The following is a 27,113-nucleotide window of genomic DNA, read 5'->3' as shown; positions in this document are numbered from 1 at the left end:
GTATCGTTTCACAGAGTCGTGAGGATTAAATGAGATAATCCACGGGAAGCACTCCACTGCTTTTATTCCACATCTATCTTCCCCTCACACTATTGCCCCCCTGAAGGTAAGACCTTCTGGGCTGGACTCATTCCCAGATGAAGCTCAGCACCTGGTTCTTCACAGGTGTGAGCACCATCATGCTAATTAAGGACACCTGTGGCTTCTGCGCCCACTGCCACCCAGGCAACCACAAACCCTGACGTAACTCCAGCCGCATTTTGCTATTAAAAAATCAAACCTCAGGGAATTGAATGCAGAAGAAAGTTAATTTGCAGCATTGCTGTGTTTACTTAAATTTCCTGGAAAAGGCTCCCATTGGTTAATGACTGGGGGGAGGGGACCACCAAATGGTGAAGGCCACTGGCCCCCCTCTAACCATTAACCAGCTGGGAAGCTGACCAACAGGATTTAGCAGCAGCAGCCCCGCTGGCTTACTGTACACATGACATGATCCAGGACAGCAGGACCAAGCCAGCAGTTGCAGCCTGAGCCCACTGCTGACCGTGAGTAACAGCTGCCCGGCCTCCAGAACCAAGCCATGACTGCGTCTTGCTCACCTGAATTTTTTTTTTTTTTAAATGGGGCATGGAGCCTTAGGGCAACCAGCAATGACAGGAGACAACCCTAGAGAGGGTTTTCCAGAGTCTGTGGGCCACCCACAGGGGTTTTGATTTTTCCTGGGCTCCTGTCTTGCAGGAGTTGACTCGGCTCTAAAAGCCATTCCCAGCTATCACACAATGCCCCTAAGGCCAGCCAGACAGCCATTAACGGCCTCTGAGATGGAGTCTGAGAGCTGGGATGGATCGGCACAATAGAGCGCCCCTGCCGGGGGACACAGGCAGGGGAGGACAGTGCCCAGGTGACCCAGCACAGACTGTACCCTACAGAGCTGCACACACCTCCTCCCTGGATGACCTGGGGCAAGGATCCTGCAGACAGAACGGAACTACCAGCATTACAGCACACAGTCTGAGGTTAAATGCACAGGGCCTGGGACTGTGCCTGACTTGTACAGAGCATCTAGAAAAATAGAGAACACAGTGGGTGTGTACTGCATGTGTATGACTTCAAAAATGAGGGACAAGGAAGACATACATGAAATGAAATCCATGGATGATATTGATATTCTGCATTTTTACTTTGCTGGGTTTTCACTCTAGAGAAAGGCAGAACACAAGCTATGTAGTCAGACCGCTAGGCTTGGGATTTCAGCCCTCACTCCCTGGGCCTCAGTTTCATCATCTGTACAATGGACCCAGGATGACCCAGGAAGTGAGGTCATTAAAGAAAGCACTGTTAACAGCTGTGACTGATATTCACAACAGTCTTGTGAGGTGGGTAGAGTTTTAATCCCCATCTTGGAGGATTAGTACAGGAGGGGATTAGCACAGGAGGGTATGAGGCATGAAATCTCAGAGACAGCAGGAAGAGAAGGGAAGAGAGAAGAATTTCTACTGGGGGCAAGCCCATCCCATTCCAGGCTGTGAACTGCATCAGGTCCTTGCCCAAGAAGGGGCCAAAGATGAGCATGGAGATGGCCAGGACTGAAGCAAAGATCTCACTAAAGTCTGACAGGGGCAGTGACAGAGAGAAGCACAGAGGAGGGCTTCCTGGAGGAGGTAAGGAAGTGATCCAGGCATGACAGGGAGGGGACAGGCCAACAGAGTGCAGAGAGTGGAGCCACATGGGGCAGGACTGGAACTGGCCCATCTTTGTCTCCAGTTCTCAGGCCAGAGCCAGGCTTTGCAAACATTGGAGAATGGAATGACCTCCCTGGCCTGACCCAGGCAGAAGGATGAAAGTCTGGTACGTGCTTGGAGGACACCCCAAGAGACACAGTGTTGCTATGACTGAGATTTCAACAGGCCAAATTTGGGGTTGGGGGTTGAGGCAGGACTCTCTGGGCAATGTGAGTGAGGATCAGCCCTGCCTGGGAGCAATGGGAGTCCCTGACAGCTTTTCTGCAGGAGGCTGGCCCATCTGCTTGATTCTGGAAACATGCCCTGGCTGCAGAGGAAAGAAAGGTTGGCAGGAGGTGAGCAAGAGGCATGGAGATCAGGTCGGGGAGGAGGGGCAACTGGGAGGGATGCCAAGTCCCAATTTTGGGCTGTGTCCTAGAACTGGAGAAGAAGACAGACCCCAGAAAGGTGGACAGTCAAATGGGCCAGGCCAGGGGTAGGTGTTGTTAGCAACTCTACTTTATATCAAGGAAACAGGCAGAGTTTGAACAGTGCACCCAGATCATCTGGGTCATAAGATAGTGCTGAGATCTCCATCTGACTTGGTCTGCCGTGAAACCTGGGAAAATGGAGATTGTCTGTAAGCCAGGAAACTGGGCAGGGACGGGGTGAGGCTCTTATCAAAGCCAAGAAGCCAGGAACAGGAATTGTATTTCCACCACGTGGAGGGAGGCAGGCAGGGGGCTTGAGAGGGGCTCAAAGAGAGGTTCTCGTGAAGTTCTGGGTTTGCAGTGGGCCAGGAAAGGGCCTCAGGGTGTGTTCCGGAGCAGACTACTGACTCCCACCTTCAGTGTGCATGCATTCTCCTGAGGGACTGGTTTCACTGTGGGTTCCCAGCCCCATCCCAGCATAGCTAGTCCTGCAGGTGGGGTGGTGCAGGGGGACCTGCTTCTCCTATAAGCATCCTTCCTTTATAGGAATACGGGGGCGTTCCATAAAGCACAGGGCTTGGGACCACTAGCCTTGCAGGCAGAGTGTCTGCTTACTGATTCTGACCTTGGCTATATTTTTTGGAATCATTTTATCAAACCTTTTTAATGGCTTATCATTAATTTTTTATTGTGGTAAGATATATAAAGATTGAGCCTTTCAACCAGGTTTAAGTGTGCAGTTCTCTGGTATCAGGTACATTCACATTGTTCTGTAACCATCACCACCGTCCATTTGCAGGACTTTTTCATCATCACAAACTGAAACTCTACCCATTAAACCCTAACTCTCCATTTCCCCCCTCCCCACCCCCAGTGCTGATAACTACTAACCTTCCTTGGGTTTCTATGAACTTGACTGTTGTAGGGCTCTCATGTGGCTCAGTCAGTAAAGAATCTGCCTGCAATGCAGGAGACATACTGATCTCTGCCCCCTGGTTCCTAGCACCAAGTTCCTAAAACCCTTGTAATTCCCTAAGTGATAAGAATGCGAGAAGCATCTTTTGCTCGAGTATTTGGTCTTTGACCCTGCTTCCTGAGGCAGAGCTCCAAAATCCCTTGGCATTTCCTGGGTGACAGCAGTGTCCTTTGCTCTAATGAGGAGATCCTGGATAGCCTCAGAATGGGGGCTGGTCACCTGAAAGATCAAGTCATGACTGGAACTTGGAACTTCCAGCCCCATCCTGCAGGAAAGGGCGAGGGGTTAGAGATTAAGTTCATGATCAATTCCACCTATGTGATGAAGTCTCCATAAGCATGCCAAAGGTGTGGGGTTCAGAGAGCTTCTGAATGTACATGGCGAGAGGGTGGTGTATATACAAGCCACAGGGACAAGAGCCCCTGTGTTTAAGACCCCTCTAGACCTTGCCTTACTCTCTTTATCTGACTGTTCATCGTTATTATACCCTTTACTTTTTATCTTAAATTTTTAGTGGAGTATAGTTGATTTACAATGGTGTGTTGATTTCTGCTGTATAGCAAAGTGAATCAGTTATACATACACAAGTATTCACTCTTTTTTTTAGTTTCTTTTCCCATGTAGTTCACTATGAAGTATTGAGTAGAGTTTCCTATGCTATACAGTAGGCTCTTCTTAGTTATTTTATAATAGTAGTGTATGTATATTAATCCCAATCTCCCCATTTATCCCTTCTCCCTCACTTTTCCCCGGGTAACCATAAGTGTGTTTTCTGTATCTGTGATCCTATGTAAGCTCATTTGTAACTTTTTTTTTAGATTCCATATATAAGGAATACCATATGATATTTGTCTGTGTCTGATTTACTTCACTCAGTATGGCAGTCTGTTGGTCCATCCATGTTGAAGCAAATGGCCTTATTTCAGTCTTTTTATGGCTGAGTGATATCCCATTGTATATATGTACCACATCTTTATCCATTCCTCTCTCAAAGGACATGTACTGATGACTGTAAATAGTGCTGCAGTGAATGTTGGGGTATGCATCTTTTTGAATTATGGTTTTCTCTGGATATATGGTCAGGAATGGGATTTCTGCATCATATGGGAGCTCTATTTGTAGTTTTTTAAGGAATCTCCATACTGTTCTCCATAGAGTCTGGACCAATTTACATTCCCACCAACACTGTAGGAGGGTTGCTTTTCTCCACACCCTCGCCAACATTTATTGTTTGTAGATTTCTTCATGATGGCCATTCTGATCTTGCATTCTAGGAATTAATCCCACTTTGACATAGTGTAAAATCCTTCTCTACGCTGCTGAATGCTGTTTGTTAACATTTTGTTGAGGGTTTTTGCATCAATGTTCATCAACAATTGTCTGTAGTTTCCTTTTCTTATAGTGTCTTTGTCTGCCTTTGGTATCAGGGCAATGAATGAGTTAAGAAACATTCCCTCCTCTTCAGTTATTTTGGAAAGTTTGAGGAGAATTTGTGCCAATTCTTCTTTAAGTGTTTGGTAGAATTCAAAACTGAAGCTGTATAATCCAGGTTTTTCTTTGTTGGGAGGTTTTCAATTACTGATTCAATTTCCTGACTACTTAAAGGTCTATTCAGATTTTCTGTCTCTTTGTGGTTTAATTGTGGTATGTTTTGTGTTTCTATAAATTTTACATTTCATCTAGGTTATCCAATTTTTTGGTGTATAACTTCTAATTTTTTCATAGTATTCTCATAATTTTTAAAAAATTTCTGTGCTATAGGTAGTAACAAACCATGTGCTCACCAGGACCTGTGGTGAGTGTCTGAGTGTCTCCTATGGAGGTATGGGTAAGCAGTGGACTGCTGCAGGGACAGGGGCTCTGGGTGCAGTAGACCTGGGTATGGCATAAACCCTCTTGGAGGAGGTCACCGTTAACCCCACCATAAAGCTGCCAAAACTTACATAGGACTGGGGAAACACACTCTTGGAGGGCACAAACAAAACCTTGTGCACACCAGGACCCAGGAGAAAGGAGCAGTGATCCCACAAGAGACTGCCCCAGACTTGCCTGTGGGTGTCCAGGAGTCTCTGGTGGAGGTGTGGGTCGGCAGTGGCCTGCTGCAGGGTAGGGGGCACTGAACGAAGCAGTGCCTGCATGGGAACTTTGGAAGGAGGTCTCCATTATCTTCATTACCGCCACCATAGTTTGGCCTCAGGCCAAACAACAGGGAGGGAACATAGCCCCACCCATCAACAGAAAATTGGATTAAAGATTTATTGAGCATGGCCCCACCCATCAGAACAAGACCCAGTTTCCCCTCCAGTCAGTCTCTCCCATCAGGAAGCTTCCATAAGCTTCTTATCCTTCTCCATCAGAGGGCAGACAGAATGAAAAACAGAATCACAGAAAACTAACCAATCTGCTCACATGGACCACAGCCTTGTCTAACTCAATGAAACTATGAGCCACGCCATGTAGGGCCACCCAAGACAGATAGGTCAAGGTGGAGAGTTCTGACAAAACGTGGTCCACTGGAGAAGGGAATGGCAAACCACATCAGTATTCTTGCTTTGAGAACCCCATGAATAGTATGAAAAGGCAAAAAGATAAGACACTGAAAGATGAACACCCCAGGTCAGTAGGTGCCCAATATGCTACTGGAGATCAGTGGAGAAATAACTCCAGAAAAAATGAAGAAATGGAGTCAAAGTAAAAACAACACCCAGTTGTGGGTGTGATGGGTGATGGGAATAAAGTCTGATGTTGTAAAGAGCAATACTGCATAGGAATCTGGAATGTTAAGTCCATGAGTCAAGGCAAATTGGAAGTGGTCAAACAGGAGATGGCAAGAGTGAATATCAACATTTTAGGAATCAGTGAACTAAAGTTGACTGGAATGGGTGAATTTAACTCAGATGACCATTATATCTACTATTATGGGCAAGAATCCCTTAGAAGAAATGGAGTAGCCATCATAGTCAACAAACGAGTCTGAAATGCAGTACTCGGATGCAATCTCAAAAATGACAATGATCTTGGTTGGTTTCCAAGGCAAACCATTCAATATCACAGTCATCCAAGTCTATGCCCCGACCAGTAATGCTGAAGAAGCTGAAGTTGAATAGTTCTATGAAGACGTACAAGACCTTCTAGAACTAACAGCGAAAAAGATATCTTTTTTTCATTATAGGGAACTGGAATGCAAAAGTAGGAAGTCAAGAGATACCTGGAGTAACAGGCACATTTGACCTTGGAATAGAGAATGAAGCAGGGCAAAGGCTAATAAAGAGTTTTGCCAATAGAACGCACTGGTCATAGCAAACACCCTCTTCCAACAACACAAGAGAAGACTCTACACATGGACATCACCAGATGGTCAACACCGAAATCAGATTGATTATATTCTTTGCAGCCAAAGATGGAGAAGCTCTATACAGTGAGCAAATACAAGACCAGGAGATGACTGTGGTTCAGATCATGAACTCCTTATTGCCAAATTCAGACTTAAATTCAAGAAACTAGGGAAAACCACCAGACCATTCAGGTATCAGTTCAGTTCAGTTCAGTTCAGTCGCTCAGTCATGTCCAACTCTTTGCAACCCCATGGACTGCAGCACACCATGCCTCTGTGTCCATCATCAACTCCTGGAGCTTACTCAAACTCATGTATATTGAGCCATCCAACCATCTCATCCTCTGTCATCCCCTTCTCCAGCAGCCTTCAATCTTTCCCAGCATCAGGGTCTTTTTCAAATGAGTCAGTTTTTCAGATCAGATGGCCAAAATATTGGAGTTTCAGCTTCACAATCAGTTCTTCCAATGAATATTCAGGACTGATTTCCTTTAGGATGGACTGGTTGGATCTCCTTCCTGTCCAAGGAACTCTCAAGAGTCTTCTCCAACTCCATAGTTTAAAAGCATCAATTTTTCAGTGCTCAGCTTTCTTTATAGTCCAAGTCTCACATCCATACATGACTACTGGAAAAACCATACCTTTGAATAGACAGATCTTTGTTGGAAAAGTAATAGCTCTGCTTTTTAATATGCGTCTAGATTGGTCATAACTTTTCTCCCAAGGAGCAAGCATCTTTTAATTTCATGGCTGCAGTCACCATCGGCAGTAATGTTGGAGCCCAAAAAACTAAAGTCTGTCATTCTTTCCACTCTTTCCTCTTCTATTTTCCATGAAGTGATGGGACCAGATGCCATGATCTTAGTCTTCTGAATTTTTAGTTTAAAGCCAACTTTTTCACTCTCCTCTTTCACTTTCATCAAGAGGATCTTTAGCTCTTCTCTGCTTTCTGCCATAAGTGGTGTCATCTACATATCTGTGGTTTTTTATATTTCTCCTGGCAATCTTGATTCCAGCTTGTGCTTCATCTAGTCCAGCACTTCTCATGATGTACTCTGCATATAAGTTAAATAAGCAGGGTGACAATATACAGCCTTGACATACTCCTTTCCCAATTTGAAACCAGTCTGTTGCTCCATGTCCAGTTCTAACTGTTGCTTCTTAACCTACATACAGATTTCTCAGGAGGCAGTTCAGGTGATCTGGTATTCCCATCTCATGAAGAATTTTCCACAGTTTGTTCTGATTCACACAGTCAAAGGCTTTAGCATAGTCAATAAAGGTATTATTATACAGTGAAAGTGACATAGCTTCAAGGGGTTAGATCTGATAGACAGAATGCCTGAAGAACTATGGATGGAGGTTCGTGATATTGTACAGGAGTCAGTGATCAAGACCATTCCTAAGAAAAAGAAATGCAAAAAAGGCAAAATGGTTGTCTGAGGAGGCCTTACAAATAGCTGTGAAAAGAAGAGAAGTGAAAGACAAAGGAGAAAAGGAAAGATATACTCATCTGGATGCAGAGTTCCAAAGAATAGCAAGGAGAGATAAGAAAGCCTTCCTCAGGGATCATTGCAAAGAATAGAGGAAAACAACAGAATGGGAAAGACTAGAGATCTCTTCAAGAAAATTAGAGATATCAAGGGAACATTTCATGCAAAGATGGGCACAATAAAAGACAGAAATGGTATGGGCCTAACAGAAGCAGAAGATATTAAGAAGAGGTGGCAAGAATACACAGAACTATACCAAAAAAATCTTCATGACCCAGATAACTATGATGGTATGATCATTCACTTAGAGCCAGACATCCTGGAATATGAAGTCAATGTGAAGCCTTAGGCAGCATCACTATGAACAAAGCTAGTGGAGGTGATGGAATTCCAGTTGAGTTATTTCAAATCATAAAAGATGATGCTGTAAAAGTGGTGCACTCAATATGCCAGCATATTTGGAAAACTCAGCAATGGCCACAGGACTGGAAAAAGTCAGTTTTCATTTCAATCCTGAAGAAAGGCAATGCCAAAGAATGCTCAAACTACTGCACAATTGCACTCATCTCACATGATAGCAAAGTAATGCTCAACATTTTCCAAGCCAGGCTTCAACAGTATGTGAACCATGAACTTCCAGATGTTCAGGCTGGATTTAGAAAAGGCAGAGGAACCAAAGATCAAATTGCCAACATCCATTGGATCATCAAAAGAGCAAGAGAGTACCAGAAAAATATCTATTTCTGCTTTATTGACTATGCCAAAGCCTTTGACTGTGTGCATCACAACAAACTGTGGAAAATTCTTCAAGAGATGGGAATACCAGACCTCCTGACCTGCCTCCTGAGAAATCTGTATGCAGATCAAGAAGGAACAGTTAGAACTGGACATTGTTCAACAGACTGCTTCCAAATTGGGAAAGGGGTATGCCAAGGCTGTAAAGTGTCACCCTGCTTATTTAACTTATATGCAGAGTATGTCATGAGAAATGCCAGGCTGGATGAAGCACAAGCTGGAATCAAGATTGCCAAGAGAAATATCAAAAACCACAGATGTGTAGATGACACCACACATATGGTAGAAAGTGAAGAAGAACTAAAGAGCCTCTTGATGAAAGTGAAAGAGAAGAGTGAAAAAGTTGGCTTAAAACTCAACATGCAGAAGACTAAGATCATGGCATCTGGTCCCATTACTTCATGTCAAATAGATGGGGAAACAGTGGAAAGAGTGACAGACTTTAGTTTTTTGGGCTCCAACATTACTGCCGATGGTGACTGCAGCCATGAAATTAAAAGACGCTTGCTCCTTGGAAGAAAAGTTATGACCAACCTAGACAGAATATTAAAAAGCAGAGACATTACTTACCCAGCAAAGATCCATCTAGTCAAAGCTGTGTTTTTTCCAGTAGTCATGTATGGATGTGAGATTTGGACTATAAAGAAAGCTGAGCACTGATGAATTGCTGCTTTTGAACTGTGGGGTTAGAGAGTCCCTTGGACAGTAAGGAGATCCAACCAGTCCATCCTAAAGGAAATCAATCCTGAATTTTCACTGGAAGAACTGATGCTGAAGTTGGGACTCCCATACTTTGACCACCTGATGTGAAGATCTGACTCATTTGAAAAAGACCCTGATGCTGGGAGAGATTGAAGGCGGGAGGAGAAAGGGACAGAAGATGAGATGGTTGGATGGCATCACTGACTCAATAGACATGAGTTTGAATAAACTCCAGGAGTTGGTGATGGACAGGGAAGCCTGGCGTGCTGCAGTCCTTGGGGTTGCAAAGAGTCGGACATGAACTGAGCAACTGAACTGAACTGAACTGAACTGATAAGTAATAATGCCCCTACTTTCACTTCTGCTTTTGGTAATCTGAGACTTCTCTCTCTTTGTCGAATTAGTCTAGCTAAAGGCTTATCAATTTTATTAGATTTTATCAATTTTGAAGATTAGATTTTATTATAATTATATCCTAATATATGGTTATGCTATGCTATGCTAAGTTATTTCAGTCGTGTCCGACTCTGTGCGACCCCATAGATGGCAGCACACCAGGCTCCTCCGTCCCTGGGATTCTCCAGGCAAGAACACTGGAGTGGGTTGCCATTTCCTTCTCCAATGCATCAAAGTGAAAAGTGAAAGTGGTGAGGTGAAGTTGCTCAATCTCTGACTCTTAGTGACCCCATGCTTGCAGCCTAACAGGCTCCTCCATCCATGGGATTTTCCAAGCAAGAGTACTGGAGTGGGGTGCCATTGCCTTCTCCGAATATATGGTTATAATACTATACAATATCATATTTTGGCTTCATTGATTTTCTCTAACTTCTATTTATTTATCTGTGCTCTAATTTTTATTGTTTCCTTTCTTCTGCTAGCTGTACTCCCTTTTGGTTCCTATTTACATGGATTATCTTTTTCCATTCTTTCATTTTCATATATGTGCCTTTGGATCTAAAGTGAATCTTTTGTAGTGAGCATATAGTTGTTTCTTTTTTTAAAATCCATTCTGTCAATCTCTGTCTTTTGACTGGAGAATTGTATCCATTTACATTAATTACTCATATGGAGGAACTACTCGGTCATTTTCCTATTTGTTTTCTATATGCCTTATAGTTTTTTTGTCCTTTATTTCCTGCATTACTAATATATTTTTGTGTGTTTAGTTGATTTTCTGAATTACATGGGAAGATTTATATTCCTTAATACAAAGGAAGGAGTTTAATTACCTTCCACTTCCCTCTGTGCATGTGCTGTGTGGTGCTCAGTCATGTCCAACTCCTTGTGACCCTATGGACTGTGTAGCCTGCCAGGTTCCTCTGTCCATGGGATCCTTCAGGCGAGAATACTGGTGTGAGTTGCCATGCCCTCCTTCAGGGGATCTTCCCAACCCAGAGATTGAACCCAGGTCTCCCACATTGCAGACAGATTCTTTACCATCCGAGCTACCAGGGAAGCCCAAGAATACTCGAATGGGTAGTGTATCCCTTCTCCAGCAGGTCTTCCTGACCCAGGAATCGAACTGGGGTCTTCTGCATTGCAGGCATATTCTTTACCAGCTGAGCTAGCAGGAAAGCTCCTCTCTGTGCACACTCTATATCTTTTCAGGTTTTAATGGAAATTGCATTTAATATGGTAAAGTTATAACACTGTCATTTGACTTTATGCCAGATCATCTTCAATAACATACAAAACTGCTCTTATATAGTTCCATTCCCATATCTTTTCAGTTATATGTCACAAATTACATCTTTATTCATTGTGTGTCCAAAAAGATACATGAATAATTATATTTTATGTGTCACTCTTTTAAATCATATATAAAACATAAACAAGTGGAATTACAAGTCAAAATTATGCTAGTTTTTATACTAACTCATGTATTTACCTTTTGCAGAGATCTTTACTTCTTCTTACAGAATCTATTTACTTTCTATGGTTCTTTCATTTTAACCAGAAGTACACCCTCTAGCATTTCTCATAGGAGAGGTCTAGTGGTAAGCTGCCTCAGCTTTTGTTTATCTGGAAATGTCTTAGTTTCTTCCTCACTTTTGAAGGACAGTTTTGACTGATAGAGTATTCTTGGTTGATAGTTTTTTCTTTCAGTACTTTGAATGTATTAACTGAGTGGGTAGTTAACCTTTCTAAGCATCTATTCTGCCCACCTAAAATCAAAATAATCCTTTATACTTTGCTGTTGTCACCTGAAGCCATATTTTGGGCACATGGTTTGGTATTTGAAAATCACAGCAGGTGCAATTCATACTTTCAGGAGAGGAAATCAAGGCCCAGAGTTCTGACTTGCCCCAGGCCACACAGCCAATGTAAAAGAAGAAATTGGAGCTTGAGTGGGGTCTTTGCTAGGGCTTCTGCCTACTGCTTACCATGCCCACTGCCTCGGAGGACCCACATCATCTAATGAGCATTTCTGATTTTGCAGGACCTGGCCATCCTGGACAATGCTACCCACCCTGTACACCTGTCTCCTCTGGCTGTCTACCAGTGGGCTCTGGACCGTCCAGGCTAAGGGCTCTGACACTGACATGAGCACAAGGAACCCTCACCGGGACTTGGCTCCAAACAATGTTGACTTTGCCTTTACCCTGTATAAGCACCTAGTGGCCTCAGCTCCCGGCAAGAATGTCTTCATCTCCCCTGTGAGCATCTCCACGGCCTTAGCTATGCTGTCCCTGGGCGCCAGAGGCTACACACGGGAGCAGCTTCTCCAAGGCCTGGGCTTCAACCTTACTGAGATGTCCGAAGCTGAGATCCACCGGGCCTTCCGACATCTCCACCACCTCCTCAGGGAGTCAAACACCACCTTGGACATGACCATGGGCAATGCCTTGTTCCTTGACCACAGCCTGGAGCTTCTGGAGTCATTCTCAGCAGACACCAAGCACTACTACGAGCTGGAGGCCTTGACCACAGATTTTCAGGACTGGGCAGGAGCCAGCAGACAAATCAACGAGTATATCAAGAATAAGACGCAAGGGAACATTGTGGACTTGTTCTCGGAGTCAGACAGCTCAGCCACACTCATCCTGGTCAACTACATCTTTTTTAAAGGTACCCCTCACCCATCCCATTCAGTTAAAGCCATCAAAGCCCAGAGTGTACTCTTAGGCAAAGTCTTTGATCTTATAAAGCACATGCATGTCTGAAGAGTCTCCATCTTCACCATGATCCTATTAGAAAAGTGAATTACATCACCCTCACCAAGGATCAAAATGACACTCAGAAGAACAGCTTGCCCATGCTCTTGCAGGTTGGTTTAAGGCCCACATGTAACCATGAACCCTCTGAGTGCCTCATGGTCTACAGATATTGGCCAACTTCTGACTGAGATTCAGGTACTTGGTCAGGGGCTGAAAATACAGTCTAGAACCAGACAGATAGCCCACACTCTCAGGAACTTCCAGACAGCCTATTAAACACTTCCCAAGCCAGCTGTGACCAAGACCCCTCTCAGTCAAACCGCAGCCCCTCCTCACCAACTTGGAGCAAAATTTTCCAAAGTGCGTATCCATAAAAATCACCATGGAGACCTGTTAAAATGACAGATCCTGGTGTCCATGCCAGATCTACTGGAGCAAAACTGCAGCAAGAATGTTCTAGAATTTGTATTTTTAACAAGGGCCCCTCCCCCAATCATTTTTATGAACAGGTAGCTTGGGGATATACTAAACTTTGGTAGCTTAAACAGCACAAATTTTAGGCTTGTTACTCATGTGTGTGTTTTGAGAATTTCAACATCTGGTCTCTTAACAACTTTTAAGTTTATGTTAGTGTTAGTGTGCTAGTCACTCAGTCATGTACGACTCTTTGCGACCCCGTGGACTGTAGCCTGTCGGGCACCTCTGCCCATGGGATTCTCCAGGCAAGAATACTGGAGTGGGTTGCCATTCCGTTCTCCAGGGGATCTTCCTGACTCAGGGATCAAACCTGGGTCTCCTGCATTGCAGGCAGATTCTTTACCAACTGAGCCACCAGGGAAGCCCCAAAAGTGTTATTAACTGTAGTCACCAAGCTGTACATTAGATTCCTGAAACTTACTCATTTTGTAACTGGAAGTTTGTACCTGTGACCATCTTCACCCATTTCTCCCCTCATTCTATTCCCTGTTTCTGTAAGTTCTGTGTTTTTAGAGTCCACATACAAGTGACAGCGTAATATTTAACTTTCTCTGTCTGATTTATTTCACTGAGCGTAATGCCTTCAAGATTCATCCATGCTGTCACAAATGGCAACGTTTCCTTCTTTGAAGGGCTGAATAATATTCCAGTCAGTGTGTGTGTGTGTGTGTGTGTGTGTGCGAATATAAATGTACTTTTCTTTATTCATTCATCAGTGGATACTTAAATTGTTTCCATATCTTGGCTATTGTGAATAATGCTTCAGTGAGCATGGGAGAGCAGGTATCTCCTCAATATAGTGGGTTCATTTCCTTCTGATAATTCCTAGAAATGGAGTTGCTGGATCATGTGGTAGTTCTAGTTTTAATTTTTTGAGGAACCTCCATAATGTTTTCCATAAGGGCTGCACCAATTTACATTCCCACCAACAAGGCACGAGGGTTCCCCACATCCTTTTCCCCATATCCTCACCAGCACTTGCTTTCTTTTTAATAATAGTCATCCTGACAGGTGTGATGCAATATCTCATTGTGATTTTGATTTGCATTTCCCTGGTGATTAGTGGTGTTAAGCACATTTCCTTGTACTTATTGGCCATTTACATTTTATCTTCTTTGGGGGAAAAAATATCCATTCAAGTCCTCTACTCAGTTTTAAATTTGATTATTTGAGGCTTCTTTTGATATTGAGTTGGATGAGTTTCTCACTTTTTTTTTTTTTGGATATTACTCCCCTTATCTAATATATGTTTTGCAAATATTTAATTCCATTCCATAGGTTGCCTTTTTTCTTTGTTGACTATATCCTATGTAGAAGCTTTTTGGTTTGATGTGATCCCATTGGTTTATTTTTCTCTCTGTTGCTGTGCTTTTGCTATCTTACCCCCCCCAAAAAAAAATCATAGCTAAGATTAACATCAAAAAGCTTCTTTTCCCCTAAATTTTCTTCTAGGAGTTTTATGGTTTCAGGTCTTCTGTTTAAGACTTTAACACATTTCAAGTTAGTTTTTGTGAATGATGTAAGATAGGCATTCAATTTCATTCTTTTGTACATGAATATCCTTTTCTCAGCTCCATTTATTGAAGGGATTATTTTTTCCCCCTGAGTATTCTTGGTTCCCTTGTCATATATTAGCTGACTATATATGTGAAGGGTTATTTTAGGCTTTCAGTTCTGTTCCATTGGTTGATGTGTCTGTTTTTACGCCTGTACCATACAGTTCTGATTGCTATAACTTTATAATATGGTTTGAAATCAGGAGGTGTGATGCTTCCAGCTTTCTCTTCTTTCTCAGTATGGTTTTGGCTATTCAGGATCCTTTGTGATCCCAATCAAAAGACAGTATTCTTTACACCTGCCCATGGGAGGACCAAGGAGTCTAGGAATGTTTGCCTGGAAATGTTCCTGGATGCTCCCGTGAATTCTCCAGGCCATGTCTCCCACTAGACTATGCACTCTCGTGCATGGCATCCTCAGCTCGTTGGGCACCCTAGTGTCTTTGCATGGTGCTTGGCACATGCAAGGAACTCAGCAGTGGTTGCATAGAAGTTCTGCAACACTGGTAGAGGGAGGACCCTCTTGAGCCTAAGGGAGACTGAGAGACGGCTGGCAGGACAGGGGCTGACAGGGTATCATTTGACACAGGGCTTTGCTCTCACAATTTCTAAGCATTCTCATGACCACAATGGGGCTGAGTTCATAGGAAATAATATTTCCTGGTAATAAAATCAGAAAGAGTTTGAACATCTGAAAGAAGAGCAGACATTGACAGGAGCGTGGGTTGCTTGATTATACACAGATGTTCTATGATAAAGCAAAGCTAATTAATAAGGCCCTGTTTAAGCTTCGAGATACTTTGAAATGTTTCCAGCAAGCCAGGATAATAATACAAATGAAGAATGGTGCAGCTCTCATCACTAAATTTAGGACATGGACGGTGTCCCTGGCGTGTTTCTTACTTAGTGAATTGTCTTAACAGCTCTTTTTCAGAGAACATTAGAAATATTGTTAAAAGATCTTCCAAGGATTCATCCTTGCTGTCTCCAATTTCCCTTCATAAATTCCTAGGAATTTTCAAGAAGAAAAATCCCTTAAAGTAGAAGTTAGATGGCATTCTAAATTTGGTTTTCTACCAAGCTGGATATACGATACACTTGCTTCTAGAAAAGAAATACTCGGTAAAAAGCACACAGCAAACTTTTAAGTATGGAAAACCTAGCACTAAAAAATATTTCATCCACAATTTTTTGGCTGTGAGTTGGAGCCATTGGCCACAAAACACACACCCCTTTAGTTCTGAGGAGTCCAGACTTCCTTTGTTTTGGTTTAGTCACTAAGTCATGTCTGACTCTTGCAACCCCATGGACTGTAGCCCGCCAGGCTACTCTGTCCATGGGATTTCCCAGGCAAGAATCCTGGAGTGGTTTGCCATTTCTTTCTCCAGGGGATCTACTGGACCCAGGGATCAAACCCATGTCTCCTGCATTGGCAGGCAGATTCTTTACCACTGAATCATCAAGTAAGCCCAGAGGATGGCTTGAGAGCGCATAAACTATCTCATGTGCTGTGAGACAGCCTCAGTCATGGAGATGGACCAGGCGCAGTCCCTGAGTCTCCAGGATCTGTATCCATTGCTCGTTACCCTGCATCCTCTGGCTTCTGCCTGTCATCTCCCTTAGAAGCCCTTCCAGGGTGCTGAGGCTGCCTCAGAACCAAGAGTTTTTGCCCATGGTCCAGAGATCCCACAGGTGGATGGATGGAGAATGTCTGCTTGGAGCTATGCTCTGGCCACCTTCAGGCAGCCTCAGTTGGCAAAAGTAACCTCACAAGGGTTTCTGGGTTGGAGGTCAAGGGCAGCCAGAACACTTGGGATCTTCTGGACTCAGGGTCCTCATTCATCTCCAGACCTGGGGAGACAGCCTAGAGCCAAGGAGGCCCTGGTGAGACTCAACCCATGTTTAAATATCCAAAAACCTGTCATCTCCAAGAGGACTTGGAGTTGCTTGGAATAAACTCAAGGGCTGAACAGGCTCAGCAGGCAGGTATTACCAACAGGCAGGCTTTGGCTTCCTCTAAGGAGCAACTCCGGTGGCTCAGATGTAAAGAATCCACCTTCAATGCGGGAGATTTGGGTTCAGTCCCTGGGTTGGGAAGATTCCCCTGGAGAAGGGAACAGTTATCCACTCCAGTACACTTGCCTGGAGAATTCCATAGACAGAAGAGCCTGGTGAGCTACAGTCCATAGGGTCGCAAAGAGTCGGACATGACTGAGTGACTTTCACAAGGAGCAACTTCCTTCCCACCAGTATTAACCAGTAGTGGAAAGTCCCATCAATTACAGTAGTGAGTTCCCCATCACAAGAGGAACAAACAGATTGCATGATGCTGTTGTGGAATGTGGTGAAGGGAATATGAGTCCAGGTGGGGATGGGAGTCTGAGACCTTGAAGGACTCATCTCACCCTGATCCTGTCTCTAGGAAATGTGCTGTGGCCCTTGGGGCCACTCAGGAGGGGAGGAGGGGCCTGCAGGAAAGTGGGTACGACTGACTGGGTGACCAGGCTGCCTGCTGTGCTTCTGTGGCCAGGACATCAGGGGGTGAGGATGGAATGGTTGATCAGTTCCCCCAGCACTACTTCCAGAGCCCTCCAAGCCAAGATCCACTCGATCCAAAGTCTAGTGTACTGAATCCCACTCCCAAATCCCAGGACTGGCATTCTCTGTTTTCTCTCTCTCCTTCCATTTTTAGAAGTCAGTCTCAGAAAGCATACTAATCCTCAGTGTATCCCAAAGGAGGATGGAGCAGGCTTTACACCTCTGGGAGTTTCACATCCTAGCACAAAATTCCAGCAGCTCTGGTGAGGACCTTCCAGGTGGAGGAGGCCACTGAGTAATTTGTTTGGTGGTCAGCCCTGGTGCTCTGATGCCACCCAAGCTGTGCTTTCCTCCTGCTCTCACGGGCCTGTTTTCTCCCCTCCCCGTCCCTCCTGTCCCCAGGCATGTGGGCACACTCCTTCGACCTGGAAAGCACCAGAGAAGAAAACTTCCATGTGAACGAGGCAACCACGGTGCAGGTGCCCATGATGTTCCAGTCGAACACCATCAAGTACCTGAACGACTCGGTGCTCCCCTGCCAGCTGGTACAGCTGGACTATACAGGCAATGAGACTGTCTTCTTCGTGCTCCCAGTCAAGGGGAAGATGGACTCGGTCATCACCGCGCTGAGCCGGGACACCATTCAGAGGTGGTCCAAGTCCCTAACCATGAGGTAAGCCCTTAGCCAACTGAGTTTCTGCAGTTCCCAGAAAGTGGGGTGAGTAGAAAAGGGACCCATCTGGCTATCCTTCTACCCCTACACTTGCCCTCCAGGGCTTATTGTTTCCCTGTGTGCTGAGTTCTCTGACCTAAAGTCACACTTGTTTATCCACCTGTTGATTGACACTGGGATGCTCTGGGGCATTCCACAAAGGGAGGTCCTTCTCAATCAGGAAGTTGATAGCTATCCCCTGTATTATCACATCTTTCATCTTTTTCTTAAACTGAGTTCACAAGCCCACACTGATCCATTCTGTTACCTTGCTTACCTGCCACCAAGCACTGCTAAAGATTCCTGAGAGACCATAAAAATACATAATGATATGTATACATTTTGATATTTGGCAAAACTAATACAATTATGTAAAGTTTAAAAATAAAATAAAATTAGGAAAAAAAAATACATAATGAAACTACTGACAACGGTACCCGCCCTGGAACCAATGCAAAGCCTGAAAGTGAAAGTCCCTCAGTTGTGTCCAGTCCTTTGCGACCCCATGGACTGTCCATGGAATTCTCCAGGCCAGAATACTGCAGTAGGCAGCCTTTCTCTTCTGCAGGGGATCTTCCCAACCAGGGATTGAACCCAGGCCTCCCGCATTGCAGGTGGATTCTTTACCAGCTGAGCCACAAGGGAAGCCCAAGAATACTGGAATGGGTAGCTATCCCTTCTTCAGCAGATCTTCCTGACCCAGGAATCGAACCAGGGTCTCCTGCATTGCAGGTGGATTCTTTACCAACTGAGCTATCAGGGAAACACACAAAGCCTATGAATGGTTAAATCACTTGAGGGATCTAATGCTTCTTCCATCAATCAACCAATCAGTAAACAAGTAAGAAAGTAAGGACATAAGTACATAATAAACTCATTTTTCCCAGGAGCCCCTGAGCTAGAGGGAAATCAAAATTACAGTCAAGCTTGTGTCCAGCCCTGATCCTCACCTTGGAGGAGGGAGCAGATGTTCTCGAGAAGACGGTCTTCACTCTTGGGAGACGGGGGTTTTGTCTGTGCATGAACCAATCAACATGAGAACTGGTGGGGGAGAATATGCAGACTCAAGGGGGAGAGGGGCTGTAGGAGAAGGAGGCTGCCCTTGGATCTAGAGTCTCTCGAGAAGGCTCGTGGGGCAGGCACCACATCATTCATTCATCCATCCATTCATTCAGTATCCATATGTGGAAGCAACTGCTATGTACGATGCGCTAGGCTAAGCAGAAGGGATGTACTCTAGAGAAGAAAGAAGATTCTAGTGGAATTATTAGTGGTACAGTGACGTAAGCTCTGTCAGGGCAAGAGAGGGAAGGAGAGGCATAACGTATAAAACTTGGGAGAGGGTAGGAAACTGGACTCTACCCCAGGAAACTGGGGAAGGGGCTGCAGAGTAGAAGGCTTTCACTTTGAACTGAGCCTTAAGCCTGAGTAGAAGTTCAGTCAGCATGAAGCACCCCAGGATCGCGGGTGGAAGGGGTAACAGCACCAGCCAAGTCAGGGAGGCCAGGACCCGAGCACCATCAGCAGCAGAGGATAAGCCAAATCCCTCTCAGATGAACTTGGTAATCCAAGAATTTTGCAGGCAGAAAAATCTAGAAAGAAGCTCTTCTACTTTGTTATGGACATAGGCTTTGTGTTCCATGGTTTGGGGTTCTTTTTATTATAAATGATCCTCTTGGAGAGCTGCTGAGTGCTGGTGCTTCTGGAGAGGTTAATCCAGTTCCAGAGTGGACAGGAGGTCCTAGGGCATTCTCCTTCAGGAAAGAGAGCTGTGGTCAGCTCTGTGTTCCAGAGATCCCCAGAGCCACATGGGGGCCATGGAAGGCATTCTTAGTGATCTTGGACCAACCATCCCTCCCTCCAGGGTGTGTGCATGTGAGCCCGTGTTTGGTCCATCCGTCCATCCATCCATCATGTGCTCAGTCGCGTCTGACTCTTTGCAACCCCCTGAATGCCAGGTTCCTCTGTCCATGGGATTTTCCAGCCAAGAATACTGGAGTGGCTTGCCATTTCCTCCTCCAGGGGATCGTCCCAACACAAGGATCAAACCCATGTCTTCTGCATTGCAAGTGGATTCTTTACTGCTTGAGCCATTGGGGAAACCCCATGTTTGGTCAATAGTAGGGACCCATTTGCCAGGTTTTCTGGTCAACCGTCCCATCCCTACCTCACCCTCACCCCTCGAAGGGACCCTGTAATTCAGGTACAGCCCCACCAGGTGGTGATAATGCTCTGATTCAAATTCTAAACCCTGATGTATTGAAAATGAGACAAAGGATACCCTTTCTCTTTACTCCAAAAATAATCTCTAAACTAAAATATTTAAAACAACATTCACCAGTAACATGTGCCATTTTCGTCTAGATTTTTAAAAAATAAACATTCAAGATAAAACTTTGCACCTTTAGACATCATATGTGATTGGGCATCTACTTTATCCCAATGATGTCACCCACAGCTCCTCACCTTCACACTCACGCGGTCACTTCTCACCACTCCCAGCATCACCGCCCCTTCCCCACCATGCTCTCCAATGGATCTGAGCTCAGCATCCTTCAGAGCCCAGCTGACACCCCACCTCCCACTGGAAGCCCCTGGGCCCTACTCACAAGGTGCTCTCTCGAGAGCCTTCCCCCGGCTCCCCTTGCTCAGCTGTCACCTTCCTGCTGCCGGCAGGTCATGGGGACAGCTCTCGGGGTAGGGCGATGGGGCTCCAAGGCAACAAGTCCTGAAGAATCATAGTCCTGCTGCTTCCCAGGGGTGTGACTTTGGAGAAATTATTCAGTCTCTCTTTGAGATTCAGTCTCAATCTGGAAATTGACGATGTTGACTCCACTTTGTAAGGTTGCGCAGCTTAGGCGAGGTAAAGGAGGTCAGGAAGGTGAGCCAGGAGCTGCCCGGTATGGGTCTGCCTCCCTTACCTTCTGTTGCCATTGCTCATCTAGATAAGTCCCACATCTCATTGGCCTTGGACTCTGCCTCAGTTCCCCAGGTTGGCAGCCTCCAGGCCTCCCCAGGGTGGCTTGTGCTCAGTGCAGAGCAGCTCTCCAGCCTTCCCTCCCGCAATGGACAGCGCGTGCCTTAGCACTGACTTCAGGGTTTCAGGCATCTTCTCTCCCCCATGTGGTGTAGATGAGGACAAGCTCAGAGAGGGATGGGACTTGGCTAAAGCCACACAGCATTAGCAGCACGGCTGGGGCCAGGACCGCTGCTCCCAGCTGCCTGTTCCCTCCACTCTTCCATTTCTCCCAGGGGATGCTTGAGGTTCCACAGGTCTTTTTTTTTTCTTTTTAAAATTAAAGTACAGTTGATACACAATATTGTGTTAGTTTTAGGTGTATAGCAAAGTGATTCAGTTATATATATCCTTTTATTGTTCTTTTCCATTATAGGTTATTATAAGATAATGAATACAGTTCCTGTGCTATACAGTAAATCCTTGTTGTTCATCTAATTTATATATGGCAGTGTGTATCTGTTAATCCCATACTCCTAATTTATCCCCCTACCCCTTCCCTTTTGGTAACAGTGTTTGTTTCCTAGGTCTGTGAGACTCTTTCTGCCTTATAAATAAATTCATTTGTATTATTTTTTAGATTCCACATATAAATGATATCGTATAGTATTTGCCTTTTGCTCTCTGACTTATTTCACTTAGTATGATGTTCTCTAGGTCCATCCATGTTGCTGAAAATGGCATTAATTCTTTCTTTTTCATGGCTGACTAATATTCCATTGTATATATACACCACATCTTCTTTATCCATTCATCTGTTGAAGGACACTTAGGGTGTGTTGTCTACTGTAAAGAGTGCTGCAATGAACATAGAGGTACAGCTATCCTTTCAAATTAAGAGTTTTCTCTGGATATATGCCCAGGGGTGGGATTGTTGGATCATATGATAAATTTTTAGTTTTTTAAGGCAACTCCATACTGTTTTCCATAGTGGCTGGACCAATTTATATTCCCACCAACACTGTAGGAAGGTTTCCTCTTCTCCATGCCCTCTCTAGCATTTATAAACTTATTATTTATAGACTTTTTAAATGAAGGCCATTCTGACTAGTGTGTGGTGATGTCTCAGTGTGATTTTGATTTGCATATCTCTAATAATTAGCAATGTTGAGCATCTTTTCATGTGCTTATTAGCCATCTGTATGTCTTTTTTGGGAAAATGTCTATATAGGTCTTCTGCCCATTTTTTTGATTGAGTTATTTGGTTTTTTGATATTGAGTTGTATGAGCTGTTTGTATATTTTGGAAATTAAGCCCTTGTTGGTAGCATGATTTGCAAATATTGGCTCCCACTCCATAGGTTCATTTTGTTTATGGTTTCCATTGCTGTGCAAAAACTTCTGTTTTATTTGATCCTATTTTTTATTTTCACTTTTATTTCTCTTGTCCACAAGGACTTCTTTAGGGATTCTTTCCTTCAGGGTCCAGGAGTTTAGCTGGATTGAGTGGAATCAGCTCCAAGAAAGAGCTGAGAAGAAAGGACTTTGCAATTCAGAGGCCCAAAGAAGAAGCTGCTTGTGTGTTGCAGGGAGAGGCAGATGCTGCCGCCTGCCCTGTCCCCTCCCCTGTCCCCAAAGAGCAGGTCCATCAGGGAGGCAGGGCATCCCAGGGGAAAGGGGAGTCTGGCTGACCAGGCCCAGCCCAGGAAAGTCTAACCCCATCTGCTTACCCGAGCAGCCAGGTGGACCTGTACATCCCAAAGATCTCCATCGCTGGAGCCTACGACCTTGGGGGCATCATGGGGGACATGGGCATTGCAGACTTGCTCAGCAACCGGACACATTTCTCAGGCATCACCCAAGAGGCCCTGCCGAAGGTGTCAAAGGTAGGTGTCTTTACAGCCCCTCCTTCCCCCTCTACCAAAATTCACAGTACAAACAATAATAAGCAACACAGAGCCCATCCATGAACAGGTCACTAGAGCCCAGGCTGAGAGGTCTTCTCCAAGCCTCCTGTTTACAACAGGCTAAACGGAGGCTCAGCAAGAATGTGACCTCCCTAAGGTCACACAGGAAGCTGGAGACAAAGCAGTAGCACAGTCCAGCGTCCACCTGTTCTTCCAGGCCACACAGAGGGGCTCTGCGGAAGACAAAGTCATCACAGCAGGACTGCCAGCAAAAGGAAGGGTCTGCATGAGATCACACTGAATCGCCACCCTTCAGCTTTAGGTTCTGTCGCTCAGAAAATATTACTGAACATGTTCCATGTGCCCCAACCTGTGCTAGATACTAGGGATGCCTCAGACAAGGCCCTGCCCTCACAGGATCTTACCATCCTATGGATGAAAAAAAAAAAAAAAAAAAAAAGAGAGGGGACAGGAGAGTGAGAGTAGCCCCTGCCCTCACACTCACAGATCTTGACCACTGTGATGTCTGGCACATGGTGTGCACTCAACATTGCCTGTGTGTGAAGGACTCAGTCAAACTGCTACCTCCTTACAAGGTGGCTGCAACCCCAGTTTCTCAGAGGAGGAATCTCTGGGAGAGTGAAGGTCACAGAGGCAGTAAATAGAATAACATATGACCCAAAACCTCACATTCCCAGGACACACTGCAGGGGTTCCTAGTCCAGCTCAGCTTCTCCCTAGCCATGTGGGGCTCGTTACAGAGTGCGCTGAGCCTCTGATTCCCAGCTGCTCCATCCAGGAGAGTCCTGTCCCTTCGTTGCTGTTGTTTACTTGCTAAGTTATGTCTGACCCCTTGCAGCCCCATGGAGCCCGCTAGGTTCCTCTGCCCACGGGATTCTCCAGGCAAGAATACTGGAGTGGGTTGCCATTTTCTTCTCCAGGGGCTCTTCCCCACCCAGGGATCAAACCTGCATCTCCTGCATTGGCAGGCAGATTCTTTACCACTGAGCCACCAGGGAAGCCATCCTATCCCATAGGTAGTGTTATTTAATCAGCCAGTTCTGATCTGTCCAAGGCTTTTAATACAAGCCACTCAAGAGTTTTACTGGCTTGAGAATATCTTCTAATTTTGATTATAACTAGGGATGTTTGAGAAGTCACAGACGACCCTTTCCCCTACAGAGTGCGTACAAACCTTTTGCATAAATCGAACCCTCGTATTTACTGGCAAAATGAAGAGGGAACGAGGTCTCCGTCCACCAGCCCAGGACCCAGTAAGGGACGCCCAATATGGATGCTGAACTCCAGTTTAAGCCCCAAGTCCTTTTATCTCCGTTGGTGGGCTCCACCTGCCGGTTTTCTAGGGAGGCAGCCTAGGTGTGACCTGGGTCCGGGAGGTGGACAGATTCCGGCGCTGGTCCGGGGCTGCCGCATAGATGAGCTATCAGTAAGTGCCCGTCTCTGAGCCTCAGCTTCGCAGTCCAGAAAACTGAGGGTGGGAGGAGCTCAGAAAGCTCCGCCCACGCAGCAGGTGCTCATCCTCCACGCCGGGTCTGTTCCCACCAGGTGGTCCATAAGGCAGCGCTGCAGGTCGATGAGAAGGGCTTGGAGGCAGATGCCCCGACCCGGGTCCGCCTGAGCGCAGCGCCCGGGCCGCTCACCCTCCGCTTCAACCGGCCCTTCATCATCATGATCTTCGACGACTTCACGTGGAGCAGCCTCTTCCTGGGCAAGGTTGTGAATCCGACCTAAGGGTGCACTCCCAGGAGCCAAGCTGCGTCTGACTCGGGCACCCAGACCCCACAGAAAGGGGTGGGAGGGCTCCCCCTAATCCTCCCCAGGTTCCCCTCTTGTAATAAATCACTGTCATTGCTACTGGTGACAAGTGTGGTTGAACGGGAAGAGGGGGACGACCGATACACTGAGTAATATCAATGTAATACTGTGCTGATGCAATTTTCTGGTTTTGATCCTTGTCCTACGGGTATGTGATATGTGGAAGCACCGTGAAAGGTCTATGGAAACATTACTATTTTTGTAAACTTTTGTCAGTTTGAAATTATTTCTAAGTAAAAACTTGAAAAAAGAAGGAATCATCCAAGTCAAAACACAACAGAAAGATGTATTTAAAGTGCTGGGGGTTGGGGGCGGGGATGTCATATCATTCAGAAAGCAAAAAAACAAAAAAATCCTTCAAAATTGAAGACAAAACAAAGGGATTTTTCAGAGAAATAAGAGCTGAGGAAGCTTACCACCTTTACTAAAAAATTTTAAGTAGTTCTTTACAGAGAAATAAGATGCTTCTAGATGGAAAGTAAGATGGACACAAAAGAATGAAGAGCACTGGAAAGGGTACACATGTGGACAAAGAAAAAATGTGTTTAAACACATTTAAGATGTGTTAAGATGGTGACTGCAGCCATGAAATTAAAAGATGCTTACTCCTTGGAAGGAAAGTTATGACCGACCTAGACAGCATACTCAAAAGCAGAGACATTACTTTGCCAACAAAGGTCTGTCTAGTCAAGGCTATGGTTTTTCCAGTGGTCATGGATGGATGTGAGAGTTGGACTGTGAAGAAGGCTGAGCGCCGAAGAAATGCTGCTTTTGAACTGTGGTGTTGGAGAAGACTCTTGAGAGTCCCTTGGACTGCAAGGAGATCCAACCAGTCCATTCTGAAGGAGATCAGCCCTGGGATTTCTTTGGAAGGAATGATGCTAAAGCTGAAACTCCAGTACTTTGGCCACCTCATGCAAAGAGTTGACTCATTGGAAAAGACTCTGATGCTGGGAGGGATTGCAGGGCAGGAGGAGAAGGGGATGACAGAGGATGAGATGGCTGGATGGCATCACTGACTCAATGGACGTGAGTCTGGGTGAACTCCGGGAGTTGGTGATAGACAGGGAGGCCTGGTGTGCTGCGATTCATGGGGTCACAAAGAGTTGGACACGACTGAGCTACAGAACAACAACAGCATATGTCTTGAGAAAAAGGAACTGAGGGATACTTTGGTGATTCGGAAGGTAAAGAACCTGCCTGCAATACAGGAGACACTGGGTTTGTTCCCTGGGTTGGGAAGACCCCCTGGAAAGGGGAATGGTACCCACTCCAGTATTCTTGCCTGGAAAATTCCATGGACAGAGGAGCATGGCAGGCTACAGTTCATGGGGTCACAAAGAGTTGGACATGACTGAGTAACTTTCCCTTTCTTTAAATATACATATTTTTATACTCCTTATTGCCAAATTCAGACTTAAATTGAAGAGAGTAGGGAAAACCACTAGACCATTCAGGTATGACCTAAATCAAATCCCTTATGATTATACAGTGGAAGTGAGAAATAGATTTAAGGGCCTAGATCTGATAGATAGAGTGCCTGATGAACTATGGAATGAGGTTCGTGACATTGTACAGGAGACAGGGATCAAGACCATCCCCATGGAAAAGAAATGCAAAAAAGCAAAATGGCTGTCTGGGGAGGCCTTACAAATAGCTGTGAAAAGAAGAGAAGCAAAAAGCAAAAGAGAAAAGGAAAGATATAAACATCTGAATGCAGAGTTCCAAAGAATAGCAAGGAGAGATAAGAAAGCCTTCTTCAGCGATCAGTGCAAAGAAATAGCGGAAAACAACAGAATGGGAAAGACTAGAGATCTCTTCAAGAAAATTAGAGATACCAAAGGAACATTTCATGCAAAGATGGGCTCAATAAAGGACAGAAATGGTATGGACCTAACAGAAGCAGAAGATATTAAGAAGAGATGGCAAGAATACACAGAAGAACTGTACAAAAAAGATCTTCACGACCCAGATAATCATGATGGTGTGATCACTGACCTAAAGCCAGACATCCTGGAATGTGAAGTCAAGTGGGCCTTAGAAAGCATCACTACGAACAAAGCTAGTGGAGTTGATGGAATTCCAGTTGAGCTATTCCAAATCCTGAAAGATGATGCTGTGAAAGTGCTACACTCAATATGCCAGCAAATTTGGAAAACTCAGCAGTGGCCACAGGACTGGAAAAGGTCAGTTTTCATTCCAGTCCCAAAGAAAGGCAATGCCAAAGAATGCTCAAACTACCGCACAATTGCACTCATCTCACACGCTAGTAAAGTAATGCTCAAAATTCTCCAAGCCAGGCTTCAGCAACATGTGAACCGTGAACTTCCAGATGTTCAAGCTGGTTTTAGAAAAGGCAGAGGAACCAGTGATCAAATTGCCAACATCCGCTGGATCATGGAAAAAGCAAGAGAGTTCCAGAAAAACATCTATTTCTGCTTTATTGACTATGTCAAAGCCTTTGACTGTGTGGATCACAATAAACTGTGGAAAATTCTGAAAGAGATGGGAATACCAGACCA

The 27,113-nt window shown here is 45.0% G+C and overlaps 1 protein-coding gene across 1 annotated transcript; it reads left to right on the top strand.

Moving 5' to 3' along the window:
* Nucleotides 1-436: 436 nt before the first annotated feature.
* Nucleotides 437-24,630, top strand: SERPINA6 (serpin peptidase inhibitor, clade A (alpha-1 antiproteinase, antitrypsin), member 6). Its single transcript, XM_010836238.1, has 5 exons — nucleotides 437-545; nucleotides 11,893-12,521; nucleotides 17,584-17,854; nucleotides 22,587-22,734; nucleotides 24,322-24,630. The coding sequence occupies exons 2-5, from the start codon at nucleotides 11,912-11,914 to the stop codon at nucleotides 24,505-24,507; spliced, it is 1,215 nt and encodes a 404-aa protein (XP_010834540.1). The 5' UTR covers nucleotides 437-545; nucleotides 11,893-11,911; the 3' UTR covers nucleotides 24,508-24,630.
* Nucleotides 24,631-27,113: the final 2,483 nt, after the last annotated feature.

The sequence above is a fragment of the Bison bison genome, unplaced genomic scaffold, assembly GCF_000754665.1.
Source record: "Bison bison bison isolate TAMUID 2011002044 unplaced genomic scaffold, Bison_UMD1.0 scf7180017864061, whole genome shotgun sequence".
NCBI lineage: Eukaryota > Metazoa > Chordata > Mammalia > Artiodactyla > Bovidae > Bison > Bison bison.
The sequence above is the reverse complement of the archived record's forward strand: the minus strand, read 5'-3'. Positions and strand labels throughout refer to the sequence as shown.

Coding starts and splice junctions, on each gene's coding strand:
- SERPINA6 (XM_010836238.1), top strand. CDS start 11,912: ATGCTACCCACCCTGTACACCTGTCTCCTCTGGCTGTCTACCAGTGGG. Junction 17,855..22,586: donor TCCAAGTCCCTAACCATGAG/GTAAGCCCTTAG, acceptor TTACCCGAGCAG/CCAGGTGGACCTGTACATCC. Junction 22,735..24,321: donor CCCTGCCGAAGGTGTCAAAG/GTAGGTGTCTTT, acceptor TGTTCCCACCAG/GTGGTCCATAAGGCAGCGCT.